The 23,102-nt window shown below is 43.1% G+C and overlaps 1 protein-coding gene across 3 annotated transcripts in view; it reads left to right on the top strand.

The window, feature by feature from the left end:
- The window catches only part of PTPRN2 (protein tyrosine phosphatase receptor type N2), a 2,126,515-nt gene that overhangs the window by 836,548 nt on the left and 1,266,865 nt on the right, over window positions 1-23,102 (top strand). For all 3 annotated transcript variants that reach the window (XM_069211159.1, XM_069211160.1, XM_069211161.1), the window contains exon 5: window positions 9,107-9,269. In XM_069211159.1, coding sequence (XP_069067260.1) covers window positions 9,107-9,269 — 163 coding nt within the window. The remainder of the gene's footprint in view (window positions 1-9,106; window positions 9,270-23,102) is intronic.

Below are 23,102 nucleotides of genomic sequence, written 5' to 3'. Positions count from 1 at the left end.
CTTATCAGCCCAGTGGGAAATATGTAATGGGGCTGGTGGGGAGACCACCAGCACTGTGGCAGTCTACTCGTTGGGAGTTTGGTGGTCGGATGTTTCTGACTGCCAAATTCGTAATGACCCCCTTTAATATGGCACGCAGAAAACCCTGTCTAAAACCCACCAAATTACATGCCACCACAACTGACAGAGGGCTGTGTTTACCAGATATACTCTCCTACCATTGACTACATCAGCTGTCTCATTAAGTCCTACTGCCCTAAGCCGGACTATCCTCCAGAGACCATACATGGATGACATGAAAAGCCTCCATGGACTCTACGCTAAGAAATCCTCAAACATTTAAACACTTCCTACAATAGTTAGAGCAATATCAAAAATCATCATCCTACAGATTAGATTTAGTGAGATGCACACCGATATTCACAGAGGGGTAACAATAATACAGTCTACTGATAGGTGGTTGCTTGTTTAAAAGATGTGAACATCTGTGCCTTCGCTATACTGGATGAACGTGTGCATGGTGATTCCCTGAAAACTTTTAATGACACGCATCAATACTTTAATGTGTCACTGACAACTGGTGCAATGTCTGACTGATAATTTCTCCTCTGACACCTTCACTCATCTTGAATTCTTGATCCTTTCTAACCTGACCAAAAAGAGCAACAGCAAAAGAGTGATATCAGGGTAAATAGTACCATGATCTTCTCATTATACTCCACCATGAGTAATACAGAAGGCAAAACTGCTGTCAGCAGCATATGCCTAAAGTGATTTCTAGTTTCCAATTATTTTCATGCCAACTTCTATTTCAACTATGACATATTATAGTTGGGTAGAACTAAAATATTGGGTTGGGAATATCATGTTACCATAATATCTTTGTCTTTATATTGTGATATCAAAATATAATTGTGTAGAATATCACAGAAAACAAAATAGTTTTTAGGGTTGTTTTTATATTGTTGTCAAAAATATCATTGTGTATAATAGAGACCTATGTAATATAATTGTTTAATGATATTGTTGCATTATAAATGTTACATATTTTATCCTTTTTTTATTAAACTATTTCATATTTTAGGAGTAGGATGTTGTTTTTGTAGGAACATGGAATAGGTAATTTTTTTTTTTAATCCTGCAAATTTTTATAAGTTTATATTTAGCATTTTTTGGACTAATTATGTATAAATTGTTTGGTTATATAAATTTTAAAATGATTTTAGTTTGTCAATATCATTTTATGTTTTGTTTTTATTTTTATGGTGGGACGTAGGGTTTATAAAGGACAAGGCTTGTTAGTGTTTTGTTTAATTACAAAAAAAAATTATAACACATATTTATACATTTCATTTTTTATAGTTTATTTTGAACAAAACAAAATGCTTGTGAAATTCAAATTGGTAAACAGTTTTATGAACTATATTATAAATATTCTAAATTAAATATTCATATTTCTATAGAATGCTTTGTGAAACATAGTTTGTAGGTTTCTATTTTAGTTTACACTGTTCTTTTTTAAATTAATTTAAAATAAAAAAAAAAGTAACTTTTGTCCTTTTTTATCTTTCTGATTATTTGTGTTGGGAAATAATCCTAATTGTAATGTTGGTGGTAGCTTTAATACATTTTGAAACACTATTTATAAGTTAAATGTATTTATACTTAGCATATAAAAGATAGATAATAAATAATAATAATACATTTTTTAATTACATGGGATATAATAGTTTTATTTTCTAAATTCTTAAAATGAAACACATTTACATATTTTTTCCTGTAATATTTGTTAAAATGACACTTTTTTTAAATGGTGTTTCACTGGAGCAGGGATAGTAAATCTATCCCACTCAACATCCAATAATGTCCCAATATAGGTTTAATTGAAGAGGGAACGGTAAATCTACCTCCTTGTGGGCCAGATGTAGGAAAGGATTTGCGAGTCGCAAACGGCAAAAACTGCCATTTGCGAGTCGCAAATCGCATTTTCCTATGCAGAAATGCATTCTGCGAGTCGGGACCGACTCGCAAAATGCATTTCAGAATCGCAAATAGGAAGGGGTGTTCCCTTCCTATTTGCGATTCCTAGTGGTATGCAATACCATTTGCGACCGCATATGCGGTCGCAAATGGTGTCGCAGTTACCATCCACTTCAAGTGGATGATAACCCACTCGCTAATTGGAAGGGGTCCCCATGGGACCCCTTCCTCTTTGTGAATGGACCCCAAATTATTTTTTCAGGGCAGGTAGTGGTCCAAGGGACCACTACCTACCCTGAAAAAATACCGAAACTAAAGGTTTCGGATTTTTTTTAAGTGCAGCTCGTTTTCCTTTAAGGAAAACGGGCTACACTTAAAAAAAAAAAAACTGCTTTATTTAAAAGCAGTCACGAACATGGAGGTCTGCTGACTACAGCAGGCCTCCATGTTTGCGAGTGCCCATAGTCGGTATGGGGCCGCAATTTGCGACCCACCTCATTAATATTAATGAGGTGGGTCATTGCGACCCCATACCGACTCGCAGACGGTGTCTGAGACACCGTACTGCATACCAATTTGCGAGTTGCAAATTGCGAGTTGCATGGACTCGCAATTTGCAACTCGCAATTTTTTTTCTTTTTGCTACATCTGGCCCTAAGTTCCTACACTTCCCCAAAGTTTGGACTAGTAAATCAACACCCCCATAAAAGTCCAATATTTTCCCAGTGTACCTTTCATTTGAGTGGGAATACTAAACCTCCCACCACCCCCCTAAAGTCCATAAATTTCCTCAATGTAGGTTACATTGGTGTAGGAATAGTAAATCTAACTCCTTTAATTTTCATGACTTTTCAAATGTAGGTTAGATTGCAATGGTATTAGTAAATCTACCCCCATTAATGGTTTAGACTTTCTTTCATGTAGCATAGATTGGGGCGGGGATTGGTCAATGTACCGCACCTTAAAGTCCAAATATTTCCCCAATGTAGCTTAGATTCGAGAAGGAATTGTAAATCTAACCCCCTCGATGTACAACACTTTCCCCAGTGTTGCTTAGATTGGATTTGGAATGTGCAATGTAACACCCTCAATGTCCAACACCCTTCCCAATTGAATGGAATGGGACTGGGAATAAAAATGAATCCTCCTTAAAGTGTAAAATGCTTCCCAAGGTAAGTTAGAGAGAACTAAGGTTAATTTAACATAATTGTGACAGATTGTTTTTATGTCACTTTTATTTTTACAGTAACAGTACTTTTAGTAACATACATTATTAAATTGTCAATACTTTTCCGACACTTTTAATTTTTTTTAATTTTTAAAAAACCTTCCTTGTTATAAATACAATTTAAAAAAATATGTTTTGCATTTTTATTACATGTTCATATATTTGCTTTTATTTTTTAAAAGACAACGGGGGTCATTACGAGTTTGGCGGACGGTTTTTACCATCCGCCGAACTTCTGATGGGGAGGATGCCGCTACACAAGCTACCTCCCTGCCAACCTAGGTTACTGCCAGCCTAGCGGGAAACAGGCTACAGCTTTGTCACTGGTTTGTAACTGAGATGTCGGCAATGCTGTAGCCCGCAGGGTGCCACAACACCCTTGCGATGTTCACTGTCTGCATTCTATGTGGTGTGGTGTGATTCTGGGTGCTTGGGTTAGGCAGTTAATAACTGCGTGGTTGTAATTAACAATAGTTTAGCTTTACACCAGTTTGTAACGATCATAGTCATTTTGGCTTCTGGGATTGCTTTATGACTTATAGAGGGTGTGACCTTGTAGTACTGTTGTTTGGGGTGAGTTCGTTTTAGATGCCATTCATTGGACAGGGTGAGAGTTAGGCAATGAGTCATAGAGGCTGTAGTGGTACAATATTGTTGCATATGGTGAGCTCTTCTTTGAGGGATTGTATTGGACAGGGTGGAATTTGGCAATGAGTTATGTGACAGTAGAGCATTTTCGAGGCTTGTTATAGAAGTGACCCTAATCTTACTGCTGGTGGCTTTTTGTTTAGAGTTTGTCATTTATTTAGGATAATTGTTCTGAATATTATGTTGTACATTACATACAGTGTTTCCAATCATCCTTCTTTGCATTCATAGACCAACAGTGGGCATTTAATTAACCTTCCTTCTCTGGCTTAGTGGACTTTATCCATGCAAGTGGTTGGTCAATGGATAGTGACATGCTCTTATTGTGGTGAGTTTCTTAGTCACCACAAATTCAGTTTGTACAGCATTATTGGTCAAGAAAACAATACTTTCCTTTGGTCTTATATAACACATGATAGCTAGCCTTATAACAGCCTATTTCTAATTTCCTTATTAGAGGTGACTTGAGACTCATCTAGTCAGGTGTAATTATGTAGTCACTCAACTGTAATACGTTATCACAGCTGAGTTCTAAATGCGTTGATGTTGCAGTGCCTACTGCCTGAGCCAACAGCAAAGGGGGAAGGCAGGCCACAGACCATAATTCAAGCAGCAGCTTAAAAAAACTGCACAAAATATAGCTTCTCCTCCCTCTGCTCTCGTTTTACAGGGCCAGACTTTTATTGGCCACTTCAGCAAGCATCATACCATATATTTTCTTCACACCATGAAGAGCAGTGGTACAATTCACCTATTAGACAACCCACAACTAACCCAAACCATACTCAACAAGCCAAGAAACCCCTCCTCCCCAACATAAACTTTAACTGGACAGAATGCATCCATTGTTCTACAACTGTGTAGGTCACCAAGAACTCTCTCCCACAATTCAGTTCTGGTATGCGTGGAGAACACTAGTAATGGATTGTCACACCTGCCCATCCAAGGACCCTAGTGCGCTTGTCTGGTCTCATCCACCCACAGTCCGGTCACAGTCATCCTCAGTTGAATTCCCTCCCTCTCCCCCACATATGGATCTCAAGACATTCTCCCCACCATCCCCGCCCTTGTGTCAACTGCAGTTAGTGACCATCCTCCCCTGTCCTCCAGGAGTTCCATATTTTCTCAAACTTACAAAGAAAGCCTCGGGCCTTATACACCAATTCCTCTGCCCTCATACACCAGTCAAGATTTGTTTCCCATTCCCGCAGTGTTAGTGTAATGGGACTCTACCATCGTCCAACAATATCCCAGTGTTCCACTGCTAGGGATACATTACAGAAGAATGGGTATCTCTCCAAGGTTTGCTCCCCCTAAATGCTTGGAGTAATGAATTGAGGCATGAGTTGGAGCTGCACCTCCTTCATCTCAGATATTCATGCTCCTCCTCTCTTCCAGAGTCTCTGCACTGGTGGTAACCCTCAGACAGTATGCAACAAGGTACCTCTTTGGTCACATTCTCTCATGCATAAGTCAGATTCACCACGCTCTATTTTATGTAGTTTCTCCTGTGTATAGTATGCTCTGTGAAGCAGTTTCTGCTGCACCAGGCTGTACCCCGCGCTTATTACCATCTCACATGGGTAGTGGCAGGCTTTGCCCCATGCATCATCTTCCAGCATCCCTAGATCCCATTCCCACCTATCTCTAAGTGGATCCACCAGGGGTAGTCTATAGGCCAGTAGTGTGGTGTAAATTAGTGATATGGCATGTGCATTTAGGTGGGAGGCTAGTACCCAGAACTCTAAGGGCGACTCCTCCGGCAGGTCTACAAGAAGAGCCTCATGTTCCTTTACAATATGCTGCATCTCCAGTTATCTATGGTATTGGGCACTCAGCATTTCATAGTCTGCCTGCAGTTCTGAAAAGAGAATCAGCCCTCTGTCCATCCACACATTCTCCACTACTGAGATTTCCAGCATGTCCCAACGTTTATGTCACTCAATGTCTCTATGCTCCTTTAAGGTCTCCTTCTCCCACAGTGGTGTTGCAATTGTGAGCCTCCCCTCTCCGTGGCTTCCCATCCTTATATATGAGGACAATCACTCGAAGCAAGTCCTCCAGCAGTAGTCCTTCCTCCATCGCCTCAAGGAACAGCTCCCCAGGCGAGGCAATATCTGGGTTCTGAGACATTTAAAGAAATCAAGGGGAAGGTCATTGGGTCCTGGCGCCTTCTTCTCCTTCAGATGGGTCAGGGCCTCAGTAATCTCAGAGTCTGCTATCTCAGCCTCCAGGACATCTCTCACCTCATCCCCAAAAAGTAGGGGTACTGAGATCTCAGACGAACTCAAACAGCTCCCCCCTCCTTCATGACCTGTAGGCCTTCTGCAGGAAGTTCCTGAGCTATTTCCTCTGTAGTCTCTACTACAGTTGCACCTCTCCCTCTTATCCTGTGCATTCACTTCTGCCTGTCTTCCGTCTTAACCAGCCCAAGAGTTTATCACCAAGTTCAAATACCTGGCCTTGTTTCGCCCAAATGTGCTGCTGCAGTTGTCTATAGCCCCCCTAGTCTGTTCATTTCTGATCACTAGGATGGGGAAGCAAAGGAAGTCTGCCTTTCCTGTGACTAGTTTTACCTTCTTGGTCCCTGCAGTCTTTTTCCCTCTCCCTTTTCTTCTCCACCATATGGGAGATCAATTGTCCGCGGATCACCATCCTATAGGTCTCCCATAAAATTACCTGCAATTCCACTAACCCATAGTTTTCCTCAAATTATCTGGTAGTAATGGCCATCAAGCATGTTCTAGTCTTGTACTCCGTGAGCTCCCACGGGTCAAGGTCCCAACCCCCCCTTGGACCCTCCATGTTTCTTTGCATATGATGAGCATGGGGTGTGGTCTGAAATGCCCCAATGCAAGTATTGAGTGGCTCCCCACAGCTTAATTGATGGTGTGGGACCAGGAGGTGGTCCAGGCCAGGAAAGCGATCTCATTACATAGGCTGCATAGGAGAACTGCTTCTGGCTTGGATGTTGCACCTTCCATAGGTCATCCTAGCCGAGGGAGCCCATGAATGTTTATAGACGTGTGTCACACCTGGGTGGGTGCCCCAACTGTGTAGTCCTGTCTCGATCTCCCTGTGCCAGCGTATTGAGATCCCCCCAAGAGAGCATCCGGTACAGCCACCAGCCAGTTCCCTGTGGTTGCCAGCCCCTCCGCCTGAAGTCCCGGTGGAAGGTACCACGACACAACTGTTAGGAGTAGCTTGTAGCAGGTATCTGAGGCAGCTGGCCGACATCCATCCGGGGTCACCCATGTCTGGGTTATATGGAAGGGGACTTTTGCATACCAAGATCCCAATACCCCTTCAGTCCTGTTAGAAACTTTGCATGCACAACCATCCGATACCTTCCCCTGTTAAAAAAATCACATCTATTGCCCACCAAGTGGATTTCCTGTAGCACAACTATGTCTTGGATAGAAATTTTGTGACCACACCTCTCTTTAGACTGCTACCTAAACCATTGACATTCCATGAGAGGAGCCTGAGGCTGCCACCTCTCCCAGTGTGCTGGGGCCTGGATGTTCTACCTCAAGGTCTCCACTCGTGCCCATTTAGCACCTATTTGTTCCAACAGCCTCCTCAATATCAGCTGTCTAGTAGAACCAATCCCTCCCAACAAAAACCACCCCCTTCCCCACAAGCTTGTGAAGTGAGCCTAGAACTACCCACATCCCCAATACCCGATGTATCTGTCGCCCCTCTATTTGCATTTGCTGTATCCGCCTGCCTGCATGAAACAGTGCTAGGATAAAGTAAGAGTGGTCCGCTGGCCCGTAGAGATTCAATACTTCTTCAGACAATAAGGCCAGTACTGGCGATGACTCCTCGTCTTGCTCCTCTCCGGTAGAATCTTTATCCCATCCATGGCCACCCCTGCCACCCATTTGTAACTGGTAGACCAGGCCTGATTATGTTCATTTTCAGCCACTCCTCACTCCCATTCAGACTTTGCCTGTAACTTACTGGAGGTAGGAAATATGAGACCTGGGGCAGTTGCGCAGCAGACACTTGCTGATCTCCATGGGTCGCTTCTCACTGCCGCTTGGTACAGCCCACAGACTATACCAGGCCTTGTCCAAAGGGGCCATTTTCCCCCCGGCACCAAGGTGCATCCAAAGGGCCCCACCTCTTCACCACCTCTTAGGCACCAGCTCCACAAACGGGCTCCCCCCGAGCCATCAACCTTACTACCGCTATGCACCAGGCCCCTCCTCCAGCCATTAAGCCACTCAGCAAGCCTCCATTGTGCAGCAACTGCTAGGACACCCATAGCACTCAAGTCCAGCGGAAGATGCCGGTCCCGGGACCCATTGGTGTGCGGCGCTGGTCGATTCGGGTGCTAGGACTTTCTCGCACTGTTTCGGGGTCCCACTGCACCCATGAGAGTCAAGTTAAATGGTTCTGCGGGCCGATTATGCCGGAGCACTCAGATCACCCGACCTGCCCCATGAGCATCCCGGCCACCCCCTTCCTTAATGTTTCTTCATATTCTGAGCTACAGCGCTTGTTAAAGTCTGATTTATATTAAGTTAATTATAATAACTTTTTGCAAAAAATATCTAATTGCCCTTTGGTGTATTTAATTTTGCAATAAAGATTCATTTTTTTTCCTTTGCGTTACAAACATGGTATCTCTTTCACATGAAAGAGCAATACTATGTAAGCGTTTTGTGAAAAGGGGCTTGGTGTGGCCATGAATAAAGTACCCCGCTGTACAGTATAACCTTGTAAATGTACTCGGCCTTCAGTCTCGTTCCTCTGTATGTCCACAGATCTCCTCCGTGACATGGAATATCCTATACTATACGAAGGGGTTCCTTTATTCCACATATAGCGACTAGTCAGTACTATATATTTGTTCAATTACTCCCCAGATTCATGTAAAAGCGTTAACCATCAATGCAGCACACATGCTTTGCTAGTACCTAAAACAGGAGAACGGAGATAGTAATATATTTTCAAGTAAAATGAGTGATTAAAAAATGACTTTGGACTGAGGTATTGCTGAAATTAAGATATGACAAGAAAATGAAAAATATTTCTGATTTCATCTTCTAAAAAATAATAGCTTCCATTCCTCTTCTTAGCTGTTTGCGCCTTCATTCTGATGTGCTGTTCGCTTAGCAGAATGCCTCAGTGAGGAAAGTTCTATATTAAAAACATTTATTTGGTGCAATGATTTTCCGTTACTTTATTGCTTAATTCACGGCCATCTTTTTTTCCTTTTCTTATCCTATCCATCTGCAGGATGTCAAAGCAGAACGGTGAAGGTGAAAGGAATTACGAACTTGAGAAAGATGTGAAGTTTGCCAAATCTCTACAGCAATATCTTAAGTACATGGGACTGCTCTCTCAGCCACCGACTCCAAATTTGTATCAGCGGATGAAAGCTGAGAACCCCCCTGCTCAGGTGATAATCAGTACAATCAGAGCTTAATTTGTGCTTGTTGTTTCCGGTGCTGAGCACCGGCACTTATTTTTCAGGGCCGGCACTTATTTTTCTGCCTCAAGCATTTACTGCGAGCAAAAGACACCCATGGGCAAGACGGAGGAGGAGAAAAACGAGAAAGCGTCATAGAGGGGAAAAGCTGAAAGCTGCGAGAGTGAGCTGAAGGGGCAGAGAGTGGCTTTAAATGGATTGAAGAGGCCCGGGAGATGGCTTCAGGATTACGTTCCGTGCTCACACATTTAATTGCAGCAGCCGCACGTTTAAGAGGAGGGCTTTGGGCACAAACACGTTTTTATTGACAAATTAAGCACTGAGTACGATTCCGTGAGCTTCGTGAAACATTTGCAATCAGGGCGCATGTGGGGCCCAGTGCATCAATATTTAGCCCCCACCCCATGACCTTTCTCTCCACAGATTCTCTCACTTGTGCCCTCCAACAATGCCCCTCACCTCCAAATAGCCTAATAGCCCATCTCTCTCATACATTTAATTTGTTTTATAGCGCTATGCATGCAAGTGTAGAGTGTGTCAGAATAGTTTACATCGCACACACATTATACAGAGACAATGTATTACACATGGGCAAATCAGTCTGTAGGAAATCAGGTCATCCATGCTGGTAAGCAGTATATTTCAGGAGTGCTTGGTCTGGAGAAGCACAAACTCATGATTTAAAATGTACCACATTAATTGGGGTTGGCTTTACTAATAGGAAGGTGCCTCTACCTAACAAAACCCTCTTTATCAACATTAGGATAATGAAAGACTGGGAAAGAAGCATAGCGTACCATGCAGTTTGCATGCAGCTCTCTGATGACAGTTCATAGGTCACTGTGCTATAGTAGTATTGCAATTTATGAAGTAACAAAAGGATCTTTATAACAAAAACAGTAACCCACTGAGCTATCCACATAATATACAGTACTGTGACCTGTAGGGTTCATGCTCTTTGCAGCAGGCACATAAACCCTCTGTGCTACTTTATGATGAGTCAAAAATGTCAACAGACAAAACCCCATCTCTCTCCAGCAGGAACGTTATTCACCTGAGTTATCTTCGCATTTTTTATTTTTGCTTAAAAACTGCTAGACACACGAGGAACTCTGCACCAGGTGGTTTTAAACCCATAAGTTATTTCTAAATGCAGCGCTCTGCAAACTCAGTGCCAGGTGCGGCTGCACCAGTCGCACCACACCAAAGCTGGACCTGGATGCACTGGTGCCAAACTGCCACTCTGTTGTCAGATAGGTGACATGAAAGAATACCGTTCATTGCATGTCACATTATACAATACAAAGGGGGTGATTCTAACCCCGGCGGTCTTAGACCGCCGGGGCCAGGGTCGGCGGGAGCACCGCCGACAGACCGGCGGTGCCCCGCAGGGCATTCTGACCGCGGCGCTTTGGCTGCGGTCAGTGCAGGAAAACCGGCGGTCTCCTGCCGGTTTTCCGCTGCCCCTTGGAATCCTCCAAGGCGGCGCAGCTTGCTGCGCCGCCGAGGGGATTCCGACCCCCCCCTACCGCCATCCAGTTCCCGGCGGTCCGCCCGCCGGGAACCGGATGGCAGTAGGGGGGGTCGCGGGGCCCCTGGGGGCCCCTGCAGTGCCCATGCCACTGGCATGGGCACTGCAGGGGCCCCCGTAAGAGGGCCCCTAAATGTATTTCACTGTCTGCTGCGCAGACAGTGAAATACGCGACGGGTGCAACTGCACCCGTCGCACAGCTTCCACTCCGCCGGCTCGATTCCGAGCCGGCTTCATCGTGGAAGCCTCTTTCCCGCTGGGCTGGCGGGCGGCCTGAAGGCGGCCGCCCGCCAGCCCAGCGGGAATGTCAGAATTACCGCCGCGGTCTTTCGACCGCGGAACGGTAACCTGACGGCGGGACTTTGGCGGGCGGCCTCCGCCGCCCGCCAAGGTCAGGATGAGGGCCAAAATGTTTAACCTGCAACAATATAGACAGCCAGATGTCAACTTGCACAGTATAATAATGGTGTGAAACCATGGGAGAGTGCAGATTTAGTATTGGAATGCCACACCTGCATTTTGTAACAATGCTGTGATGTCTTGCTGCTGGCATTTAGAACTCAATAGTGTTGTACCACGCCATGACTCCACGTTGTTTTTATTTAATGAATATATGAGCATGATTCCGATTTTGTTTTGTTTTTAGTTGACAATGTTTTTCTGCCAATCTAGGAAAATGTGTGTTTTACTGTCAAAACTTTTAGGTCCAGATGTACTAAGGAGTGGTTGCAAAATGCTGGTCATAATTTGCAACCAGTATTTTTGCAACCAGCATGGGAATTTGCGAACTGACCTATATATTAATAGGTTGGTTTGCAGATTACGGATTACTAGTTGGTTAACCTACATACCTTTTAATGAAGTAGGTCACAAGTTACAACCCCTTAGGAATCAACCAACACAGTGATGGTGGGCTGCGGTGGTCAGCAGACCACCATGTCTCTAGCTGCTTTTAAATTAAGCAGTTTTTAAAATGCAACCCATTTTCCTTGAAGGAAAACAGGATACATTTAAAAAAGTAAAAGTGTAATTTTAACTTTTTAAGCGTAGTCAGTGGTCCAATGGATTACTGCCTATTCTTAAAAATGGCTTTGTCAACATTGGCAAATAAAAAAGGGGTCCCTTGTAAAGCACCTCCAGTTTGCAAGTGCTTACCACCTCCTTTTGATGAGGTGGCAAAAGATTAATGTTTTGTAACCTTAGTTCATCCGCCAAACATTAACCTTAGCACATGCAAACCTATTCAGTATTTGAGAGGATGCCCAAATCGATGTTTGGTCACAAACCTATATTGTTATTCAGGAACTTGTTACTGAAGCGCAGTTTAGTTTTGTACATATGAAAAGGCATGATTACATAGTGCAGGAGGCAGGCAACAGAGCATGGTCACAGCTCTACATTTCACGGTTGTATGCATATTGGTCATACTTTGTTTTTGCAGTGAGTTTACGGAAATACAGGTGAAATATACAGATTGGATACAGGTATCAATTTTTTTATAAATCTTTTTAGCAGTGTTTTTATTAAATCAATAGTACAGCAAGGGTGAACAATAGATTTAGGGCCTCATTACCAGGCTGGCGGTCTTAAGACTGTCAGCCTTATGGTGGCGGTCGGTCCGCCGCCCTCCAGGCGGTCCAACCACCGAATTACAACCTTGGCAGTCGGACCACCAGGGGAATGCTGTCACTGCCGGGAACAAGGTTCCTGACAGGCTTACGGCTGTCGGACTCGTCAGCCACAGTGGTGCTGAACTCAGCACTGCCGTGCTGATCATAACTCCTTTTTCCATCAGCTCTTCCATGGTGAGGACCCCGGGGAAAGGCTTGTGGAAACATAGTGCTGGGGGTCACAGGGGAACCCTGCCCAGCTGCTACTGCACAAAGTGTGCATTCCGAGGACCTCTGTGAAAGGACATTTGCCTTGGCTCCATTAGGAGCTGAGGCCAATGCTGCCGCACAGTTTCCACTGGGCTGACTGGTGGAAACCTCAGTTTTTTTAGCTTTCCGACAGGCAGGCCTATGGAAACCTCGTAATGGGCCCGGAGGGGATTGACCGTCAGCGCTGCGGCGGTCTCCTCTCCATGGGGCTGGCAGGATGACTGTTGGCTTGCCATACTCATAATGAGGCCTTTAGTTACTATCAATAATACAACTACATTGTTTGTGACAGGTATTTAATGTGCCTTTATTAAAGCAATGGGGTATTATAGTTACAGGGCACAGGGCTGTTTCAAACTAGGTCAAATCACAGGATATGTATAAACATTATTACGTCAGGGAGTGGTCCCTCCGTCAATTCCAGATTTTCACATGATTTAGTGATGCCCCTCGTATTTTATAAATCACTTCCTCAGATTTCGCAAAGAAGTCCATGACTCTAGTCACTTCACCCATTGTGGGTCCTCACTATAGCGCTCAGCCAATATCAGGCCACTGCCTTTTGGCAGCCAAGAGGCCAATCCCAACAAAGGAGCAAGTTTGGCATGGACAGACACGTGTCCTGAACTCCCACCAAGTTCATTTTGAGTGAAGTTATTTTTCTTATCCAATAACAGGCCCAAGGGTTCAGTATATTTTGGCCCAGTATCCGGTCAACACAGGGCATAACCAGACCATACGGAGAAGTCATCCATCTTTATGTTACACCTGGTGCAGTGGGTTCTAATGCACTCCCCATCTGCCAGAATCTAGCTGGTGTTTAGTAAAAAAAGGTGGAGATATTTGAATTCTATCAGACATAGACATGAAGATATGCTGAGAGTCCAGGAAGGCAAAATGGTGTCTACCTAATCCCTGTCATCTATCTCACTCAGATCAGTTTCCCAAGCCTGCTGAGGTGCCCACAGTGGGTCTGGATGTTAATCACTGATGCTCTATATAACCTGTAGAAGTCCTTCTTCCCCAATTCCTCTGTAGTTCTTTTAACCTCAAGAGTACTGAACTCTTGCACTCCCACCAACCTGGTCTGGTGTGTTAGTGTGTGTGTCTCAATTGAAGATATGGATAGTGTTGTGAGGTTAGTCTTTAGTCACATACTCACACTTATTTTGCCCATTTTAGTGTAGGTCTGAGGCCAGTGACCCTTCACCGAGTCACTTGGCATTTTTTTCCTTTTATTATTTTAGCATGGCATAATTTTAGTGGTAATGTTTTATTATTCTTATCTGTTGTCCTTCCAAGCAGAACTTTGTTATTCATTGCTTTGCACAACATTTCATTTTGTGCTTGCATCAAGGCTACATATGGTTGGTTCCCGGCTATCATCTGTTCAGAAAGTATACTGTCTAACTTACACAGAGGGACGTGTTGTCAGGCCACGGGAGTTCCTAGAATAGCACAATGTTTATTATAATTGACAGGCTGGCTTAGTATCTTTAGAGGGGACATTCCAGTCAGATCGCCGTCTTATGCTGCCCATTACCTCTGCAGTTTAAGCAGAAACTTGGCACTTCCTCCTTTGTCACGGAGGAGGATTTCCAGCAGGCTAATCAATCTCTCCTTTACCTTCAACACAGGTAAGGGGCTTGTTCTACACTCCTGGAACTAGATGGGTGGATTAGGGCTGTCACTGCTACTTGTTCGTGTGTAGAAATCGTAAAAGTGTGTGTAGGAATATTGGTAATACTGTTATGACAAAAAAATATGGTGGACTTTTTCTATGTTTCACTTTCTTGGTCACCATTGTAATAGTGTCTGGTTTCATGATACTCATGATTGCGCTTCATGCCTTTTTACATAGAATTCATTTGCTTGAATAAATTCTATTGAACCAAGATATCCTTCTGCTTGACTTTACATGTATGAGACTTGTTTAACTGAGAGAAGGGGGCACAATATCTATCCCTCACAATTTCTCTCAGGAGTCTAAGCATGTCTTGCGATGGGTGCCACAAATCACTTTTACCTACAGTATCTGTGAGGTGCTGCTAGCTAGTCGAAAGGGTTAGGCAGACAGCTGCCACACGGACTCAGTCCCTCATACTAGGTGGTGCTGGCTCCAGTCCTGTCATTTTGATGTGAGTTTCACGACAATAGAATTGGGGTTTGTGCAGTGAAAAGTGTTCTTTGAGCATCTGGTATGTTCACCATTATGAAAGGACTGTATATCACCAAGAGATGATATTCCAATCACTGGTTCCAACATTTTAATGTTTGTAGTTGCATTTTCGATTTACAATGAAATCAAACCTAAATTCCACTGCAAAGATAAATTAATTATGTTGTTCAGCTTTTAATGTGTGATTTATATCAATACCTGAAATAACCTATTAATGCTCTGATTACAAGTTGGATGGGGCGGGATTCCTTGCAGGAATTCTGCCTTAATCTGCCCAGTCATGGCTGGAATTGCTGCATCTGTTTTTCTTGGGTGAGGGAACACCAAATCCGATTTTATTGGCTGCATTTGTCTGCCAGTAAAATTGCGTGAGACTTCGACTGCAACAGCAGCAGCCAATACTGACTCTGTCACAGCCCAACCTCTTTCTACATCAAGGGCACTTTTTTTATGCATTCTTCCAATATGCTCCCCACCCACCTCCTTCCTTTCTAGCACTGCAAAGAAGCCTCTGTTCCCATTCCCATTTTCCACTTGCCCAGAGCAGGTGGTATATATGGAATACCATGAGGAATTCTGCACAGTAAATCTTTGCTTGTATAGTTATGCCCCATTCTGAGAGGTATAACCAGTAACCAAATGGTATTGACAGGATGATACAGAAAGGTACCAGTAACTTGGGGTGCAGAGAATGCACCTCTCCAATACTGTGCAACTTGTACCCAGGGGCCTAGTAGTAAAAATATCCGAGCATAAGATTAAAAGTAATCTTTTGTGTCAGTGGTTTTGGTGTCCATGGAAGTGTGTGAATTGTTTTCAAACATGATGATGCCTTTTGTCACTAAGAGCCTGATTTAGGGTTTTGCAGAATACAGTCTGTCAGGCAATTTGTCAGGCAGATGGAGATACTACCATCAGGGTGGCAGAGGACATTATCTCCGACATCCTGATGGACTACCACTTACCATGCTTAGGGATGACTGTAGGTTCAGCACTCATTTCTGTACATTGAAGGAAACCACCATAACAGAGGTTATTTTCGATGTTGAAAATGTTTGTTGGATGGCCAGCATTGCTTTCAATGGCTGTTCACCAAACTGTGACATTTTTTGATGTTCAAAAAAACTTCCGAAATAGTAGTTTGTTTTATAAAAACAAAAAAAACTAATGATCCCCACACTCTAGATGTTGTCTCCTTTTAAACATCAGAGGAAGTATTCCGTTGATGGAATACTTAAGGTCTGCTCATTTCCAAATTAAGCATGCAGATCAAGGGTTTTTTGGGCAGGGTGCTTTGTCATGCTTGTGACAGATTACCCTATCAGCCAAACTGTAAGTCAGGGTTTAATAAGCTTGATGCAGCTTTTCTGCTTAGAAGCAGTACCAATGCAAGGGCCACTCCAAGCGGCCAACCCAGTGGCTCTTTTCTAAAGTCTGAGAGATCTTGGTAACAAATAACAAGATGAGACTGATTATGCATCGGGAGCCCCTGTAGGAGTCAATATATTCAGTCCAGAATGTTCAGAGATTGAGGGTGTCATTTGGAGTGGTGCAGTTTTTCCACTTTATATAGAGACAGTGGAAGTGCTTGGTTTCTAACATCATATCCTTATCTGACTCTGTCATCGCAAACACTATGCTTTCGGCCCATGTGTCAAAAGTTTGCTGACATAAAAGCATCTGAAGGCCCTCCCTATGTATGACAGCCCTTTTGATGCTACTCTTGTTCGCAACTACCATGAAAGTCACAAGGCTCACAAGCAGAAGAGAAAAGCAGTGAGCACACACTGAAGAAAGAAATTCTGTGCATGTTATTGATATTGCGATTTTTGTTTGGAAAGAAACCCTGCTTTAGGGGTCTGCCTCTGTAAAACAGAAACAATGGAGAGTTTGGCCTCCATGACATGTTGGCTTGCCTGGCATTACATTGTTACCAAATGTGCTCTCATTGTACCTGACAGAGTTATTCTAGTGAACATTTCCTGCAACAGTGGCAGGACATTTTTAGGGTCGAGCCTGTGTTGCATGCGCTCGCACATGCGTATCGCAGCAAGACGCTTTAGTGTTTAGAAAAGGGCTCGGAGCCCTGTAGACCTTATGTCAGTGTTTTTCATTGGTTTGTGGACTTGCCTAATAAAATCTGCTTGCTTTCATTAGTCGAAGGCATGCATACGTCATGCCTTTTCCGGTGGCTAGCCCTCCTCGAGCGCATCGACCAAGTACAGAAAACATGCGTGGCTCGCTGTTTTCTGTCTGGCTCGTGGACTACTTTTTCTCAAATTTACTAGCGCGATTTCGCTTGGCAGAAGTCAGGCGCTTTACATAGTTAATTGCACTTTTTCGGGTTACGTACATAAATGCACATTTGCCGATAGGTGAAAAGTCGGGTTAGGAGTTTACAACGCTATCAGCTCTAACATGAGCAAACGCGAGACCCGTTGCATTGCAAATGCTTGTTAATATTGAGGCATAGACTCTGCAAAGCCAGAAAAGGCAGGGCCTTCACCGACACAGTCCATCTTTGCCCCAAGTCCACTCATGATTAAATGAGCTCCTTAAAAGTTGCTTTCAAATTAAGACTTAAAATATGACAGTGGGAACAGAGCCAAAACTGTAATGTTGATTTTTGAACTGGGACGCAGATTTGAAGTTTTCCATTGGTAGAAGAGGGAAGGGAACAACGTTTCAATAAGGTAAATAAAGAGACTTTCAACAAGATTTTGTTAAAAAAATTGGACTCCCAAAATAAAAGTAAAAATGGTGATGAACTGGAGAACTAACCCTTCTCAACTGGAACCTGCAAAAGTTCCAGATAATAGTGCAGGTTAGGCCATTCTGTAAGTCGGAGTTTGTTTTATTGCAGCATGGCAACTGAATGGAGTAACACATTTTCACTTTGAGTGTTGATTTAGGAGCTTATATGAGCTCATGTGTATTTGTGTCTGGGACTGGAGACGTTAGAAGAGATTGGGCAAAAGTGAATAGTGATACTAGCATCTATACGTTCAATTGGTGTGACAAGGTAAGTATATAAATAAGTTAAACAGCTGATCCAAGTTTTGCAGTGTCTGCACAGCGTGTGTCTGAGCTGCATGTGCTTTGAGCTTTGAGCGGCAAAGACAGTTTAATGTATTTTGTGTCCTTACAAAGTAACGTAAAGAGTGGACCCCATACAAATGTTGTCTTCTATAGCTTTTTGTTAATATGATACCAATGTAATATGGAATAAAAGTGGAAGACAAGCAAGCAACACGCTGATATCTAATTCTGCCTAACCTAGGAAAAAGGCTCTAATTGGGTTCCAAGTCTTCCAGTGAGCCCTGTGTGAGTGCATCAGAGGAGATACAATAATATTCAGCATTGTAGCATTAGGAAGTGCAGAATGTGCAGGGTTTAGTTCCAGGCATCTCTGGCAAATATTTGTACACTAATCTGATTGGTGAAAGTCGCTTGGGGCTATGGGTGAACCATTAACTTCTATGTTCCTTTGGCCTCTGATATTGTGCTGAGCAACTTATATCCCAGGGTGACTTCAGGGTGACATCAAAAATAAAGGGGATATGGAGGATTAAAGGTCCAGTGTATACCCTCCAATGACAGTTACTACTACTGAAATACACTGTTCCTAGGTCACAAGGGAAGACAGGACGAGTACTCTGGAGTCCTATTTAATAGGAGCAAGAGTCCTCACACACCCAAATGGGTGTCATGCTTCATCATCGGACAAGCTCCTCGTCAGACCGGCGCTGCAATGTCTGACGGGCACCACCCTTCCGGGGGGCTCTTTGCCAGAGATCTTTTCTCAATGATGCCACTCTATCCCGCAAATGAGTAGGGAGAAAGAAAATGGGGAGAGTTCAAAGAAAGAAAAATAAAATTGGCTCAGGACCCTTAATGAGTACTTAACTTTATTCTATCTATGTGGGGTGAAGGCCAAGGTTAAAATATAGATCAGGAGAGTGAGATAGAGATAATGCTCTGTCACTCTCTAACTGTATATCTAATAGCGGTGGGTCAGACAATTATGGGACCTACCTCAAAATCGGGTCGACATGTTTCGCGTCTTCGTGGTCCATGTGGATCCAATGACGCTTCTTCAGGACCTAGTATAAAAGACTTCTCCAACTACAAGCTAAATTGGCTATCATATATCAGAGATGACAGTCAAACAAAAAATTATCGTCAGTCACTTACTTAAGTCTATTGTGACCCTTAGTGTAATTCCTATTCGTCACCCCTCCCACATTGAGTTAGGGCTTTATGGGTTCACGCGGGCCATTGGTCAGGTTCAGTTAACACACTGTGTAAAGAGCCTGGCAGTGGGCGGCTACACCTACCCCTGGACGCGCTGTCCGGAAGACTTCAGGGTGACTTCAGGATGAAGTTAGGGAAACAAGATTTGACTAACATAGGCAGCCTAAATATTGCTTAGTGTGTAACTGTGATGCTGTGATGAAGATACTCATGCAAGAAGACAATATAGTTCCTGGTAAAAAGGGGTTGCTACTTCCCACACTTCAAAAGTGTTTTTAGCATTGAGGGCTACAACGTCATTAGATTAAATGGAATCAGTTTCCCATTTAGCTGTTTCACATGGCACTGAAGCACTCTCAGTCTATAAAAAAGTCAACGTAAACTTGATGATGTATTCCATTCCAATAAAGAGCAAGAATACCAATAAATGTTTCAGTGTCAGAATCCATAAATTTGATAATGTCATAGTGGATCACAAGAGTAATATTTCTGACTTCCTTTTCACAATCAAAAGAGATTGTATTAGAAAATGAGTTCAGGTCAACACTTGTTAACACATTCTTGTTCATACCCCACTGCATCATATATTGGATAAGTATCAACTCTAGAAAGCTACCCCGCTTTAGTGGTTTTCTTGACATGAAGAGGATATTGCTCTGCTAAATCTTCATGCTTGGACTGCAACTCTAATCAACTTTATTACATTTGTGAAAGATAGTATATTAAAGTGTCTTGAAAATGTATCTACACCAAACATCATAATCTATGCACTTTGGAAACATAAGTAACTGTAACATAATGAAATGATATCTCTTGCTATAGAAGTACAGCATCAACAAACGAGACGCCAGCTCGGTAATGCAGCACCATGATTTTAGATGTTAATTAAATATGGTCTGTGCTGTCTCTATTGCTTCATCAACCACCAGTTCTGAAAGCACAATTGAAGGTGTAAGATCATTGTTTTCTGTTGATTTAGTTGTATCATTGCGCTTTGTGCAGAATACAACTCTTCCAGTTCGTCACCTACTGGAAGGTTCACAAAGGGTGGTAATTTTTTATTATGCTAAACCAGCTTATTTTATGAGGTGGTTCTGTAAACCGATTGCAAATCATGTCTTAGCTCTAGGTACAAAATTGGTTCATTGTTAGAGATAAACGTGTTGTTAGTCAGTGTATTCTGAAGTGTCATTTGAGTGTCATTACATTAAAGTGAGATCTTCTGACAACCTGAACTTAATGGGCATCCCTGATGAACTTGAAATATGTCCATCATGTCTAGAAATTTACATTTCTATGCCACCACTCAGGACACACAGCAAAGAAGGTTATTAAGACTTCAATGGCAGACCACCTAGTCCTTATTTCTTTAGCATATTATGATAAGTGACTTAGGCTCTGTGGCGATGAAGATCTCCCCTCGATGGAAGAAAGGGTTAGATCACTCAGTCCCCTTATAAGCAGAGACAATTTTTATTGATTAATGGTAAGCCCATTTTAAGGTCTGCCGTTGAGACAGATTTAGCCATTTTGCCAGACTTGTAAAAAAATAACATAAATAATATAGATACATATATATACATCAAGAGGATTTGGGTCAGCACTCTTCATCAATTGGTCAGTTGAACTGTCATTTACATTTTGCCTCTGCTCTCCACAGCACACAGCAAAGGACAGCGCACTTCAGCCATTGGCTCTCTAGAACTGTGAGTGATTGGATTTCTCGTGATCATTTGTGCATGTCACCTTAAAAAGAAATTACTTTCATTGACAGGTCTGGTGGGCCAACATTGAACACCGCAAGCACTGTTTTCTTTCCTTTTTCTTTGTTTTTATACTTCATTGGGTGTTTAAACTATATATTTAAGTTCCAGTAGCACATAGTTGATAGTATCTTATCTTTGCACCAATAAGACCCATATTTTCCAATGACATGCATTACACCTAAAAAAGGGGGGCTGAGCCAAGATGACAGAGAGGTGAGACATTCTCCTCTTCTCACTGTTTAGAGCCACATGAAAACAATTTTTATTGGATATTTCCTGAGCACTCAAAGAAGGGCACAAGAGCAGGGAAACCCACCTGACACTAGAGCCCAACTGGTGAGCTGTTGGAACCACTTGTACATAGCCAGACTTAAAGTGGCCGCACTTTGATCTAGAGCCTGTCCATTAAGCATCCAATCAGAGGACCCTGGTGGCAGTGAGTGACTGCTTAACCTGCTTCAGCAGGGCGTGCCACATTGATGGATGTATGGAGCACTACTAATGAAGCCCAAAGAAGAAGAAGGGAATCCTGCTCTATGAGTGAACCCAAAAGGGATCATGGATAAAGTATGGGCCTCTTGAGGTAAAGAACGATGTGCAACTTGTGGACCCATGGGAGTAATACAGTGAAAAGCAACACTGAGACAGTCCACAAGAAACACCAGGCACCCCACAATCTTGGGACAAAGCACTGTCAACTTGAAACATAAGTCCAGAGGATAGGTCATGGACCAATGTGGTTTAGCTAGGAAGCATGAACTAGCAACAGTAAGCCCTGAAGGTTAGCAGGGGTGAAAAAGCCCAAGTCCCCGTGTTGTAAATACCTCTCTGTTAATGGTTGCACAAGGAACAGCATGCTTACTGGCTGGCCCATCAGTAATTGAAGAGGGGAGCCCGGCCTTTAGAAATGATTATCCTGGGAGATAGTGACCTGTGTACAGTGCGGGTACTACCATACCCCACCACTTACTACTATTAACAAAGAGATGGAAGTAGACATTGCACAAATTCAGGGGTACAACTGCCTCCTATATGCTCTTGGGTAGCAGAGCAAAACACGCAGTACCTCCATGTCAAGGGAAAGAAGGGGGGGCAACTTCATGGGACAGCCACTAGCCCAACTGCAAAAAAGAAAGATTGCCTCTTTATCCCCTGTCCTTGTGCCTCTGCCAAAATGCCCACAAGATGGCTAAATCATCTTAAGGGCAGAAACACTTACCTAAGGGATTGAAAACTCTGACAATGCAGCCCCAACCAACCAGATTGTCAGACCTCAGCTAGAAATGGCCACAAGCATAACCAAGTACAACCAAGAAAGAGATCAATGAAAGATAATTGCAGCGACTCACAAAATAAATTCTCATACTAAACCCAGCAACCCCATCTCATTGGAAGAGAACCGCAAAAACCTCACAGGCACAGAACCTCTTGTAACATGTTCCTTCATGGAGGAGCTTTTCTGAGGCATATGTTATTGCATTTTGAGTCCGACTTTTCAAAAGATCTGTATCACATCAAACAAGGTGCAACACCATGGTTCACAGTGTGGAGAACTGCTAGGACACAAGAGAAGAAGAAATTTAGGTCAAGCACCAAGAAATCCTATTACTAACGGATCGCTGAGCATATGTAGAAGACATCAAAAACCAATTAATCTTACAGAACATTAGAATTAGGCCTGGTTGGAACTCACAAAGTTTCACTCTGCAGATTTCAGTGCAGTTACAGAAAAACTGTGTGATATTTCTCAGAGTTTCATGAGTGGGACAAATTGGGCATGTCACGGTGCTCATGCTGATTTTTAGCGCCGGAAGCTTTTTCACACTGTAAAATCAGGTACACTGCACGCCAGAGGGTTCTGCTTCTTTCGGGCGCTCAAGTATATTTTGTAGTTGAGCAGTAGCTTTCTCAACACAAATGGTCGTGAACTGCTGCGGCTGACAGTGTTGAAAAATCTCACCAGAAGGCATCCTATCACCTGAAAATCACACTAGGGAAAGCAAATTCTAACTCGTGCTTGCCAACTTAACATTGGCAAGCCGCATGCGAAATAAAACTTTCCCAGAGCTCTGCACTTCAAGTGGAGTGGGCAGACTCTGCAAACTGCACGAACTTTGCCAGTGGGGCGGAATTTTTAACCCATCCCTAATTAGAATCATAGAAGTCCTAAGGAACTGTGAAGGATGAGATATT

Source organism: Pleurodeles waltl, chromosome 10 (assembly GCF_031143425.1).
Source record: "Pleurodeles waltl isolate 20211129_DDA chromosome 10, aPleWal1.hap1.20221129, whole genome shotgun sequence".
Classification (NCBI taxonomy): Eukaryota; Metazoa; Chordata; class Amphibia; order Caudata; family Salamandridae; genus Pleurodeles; species Pleurodeles waltl.
The sequence above is the reverse complement of the archived record's forward strand: the minus strand, read 5'-3'. Positions and strand labels throughout refer to the sequence as shown.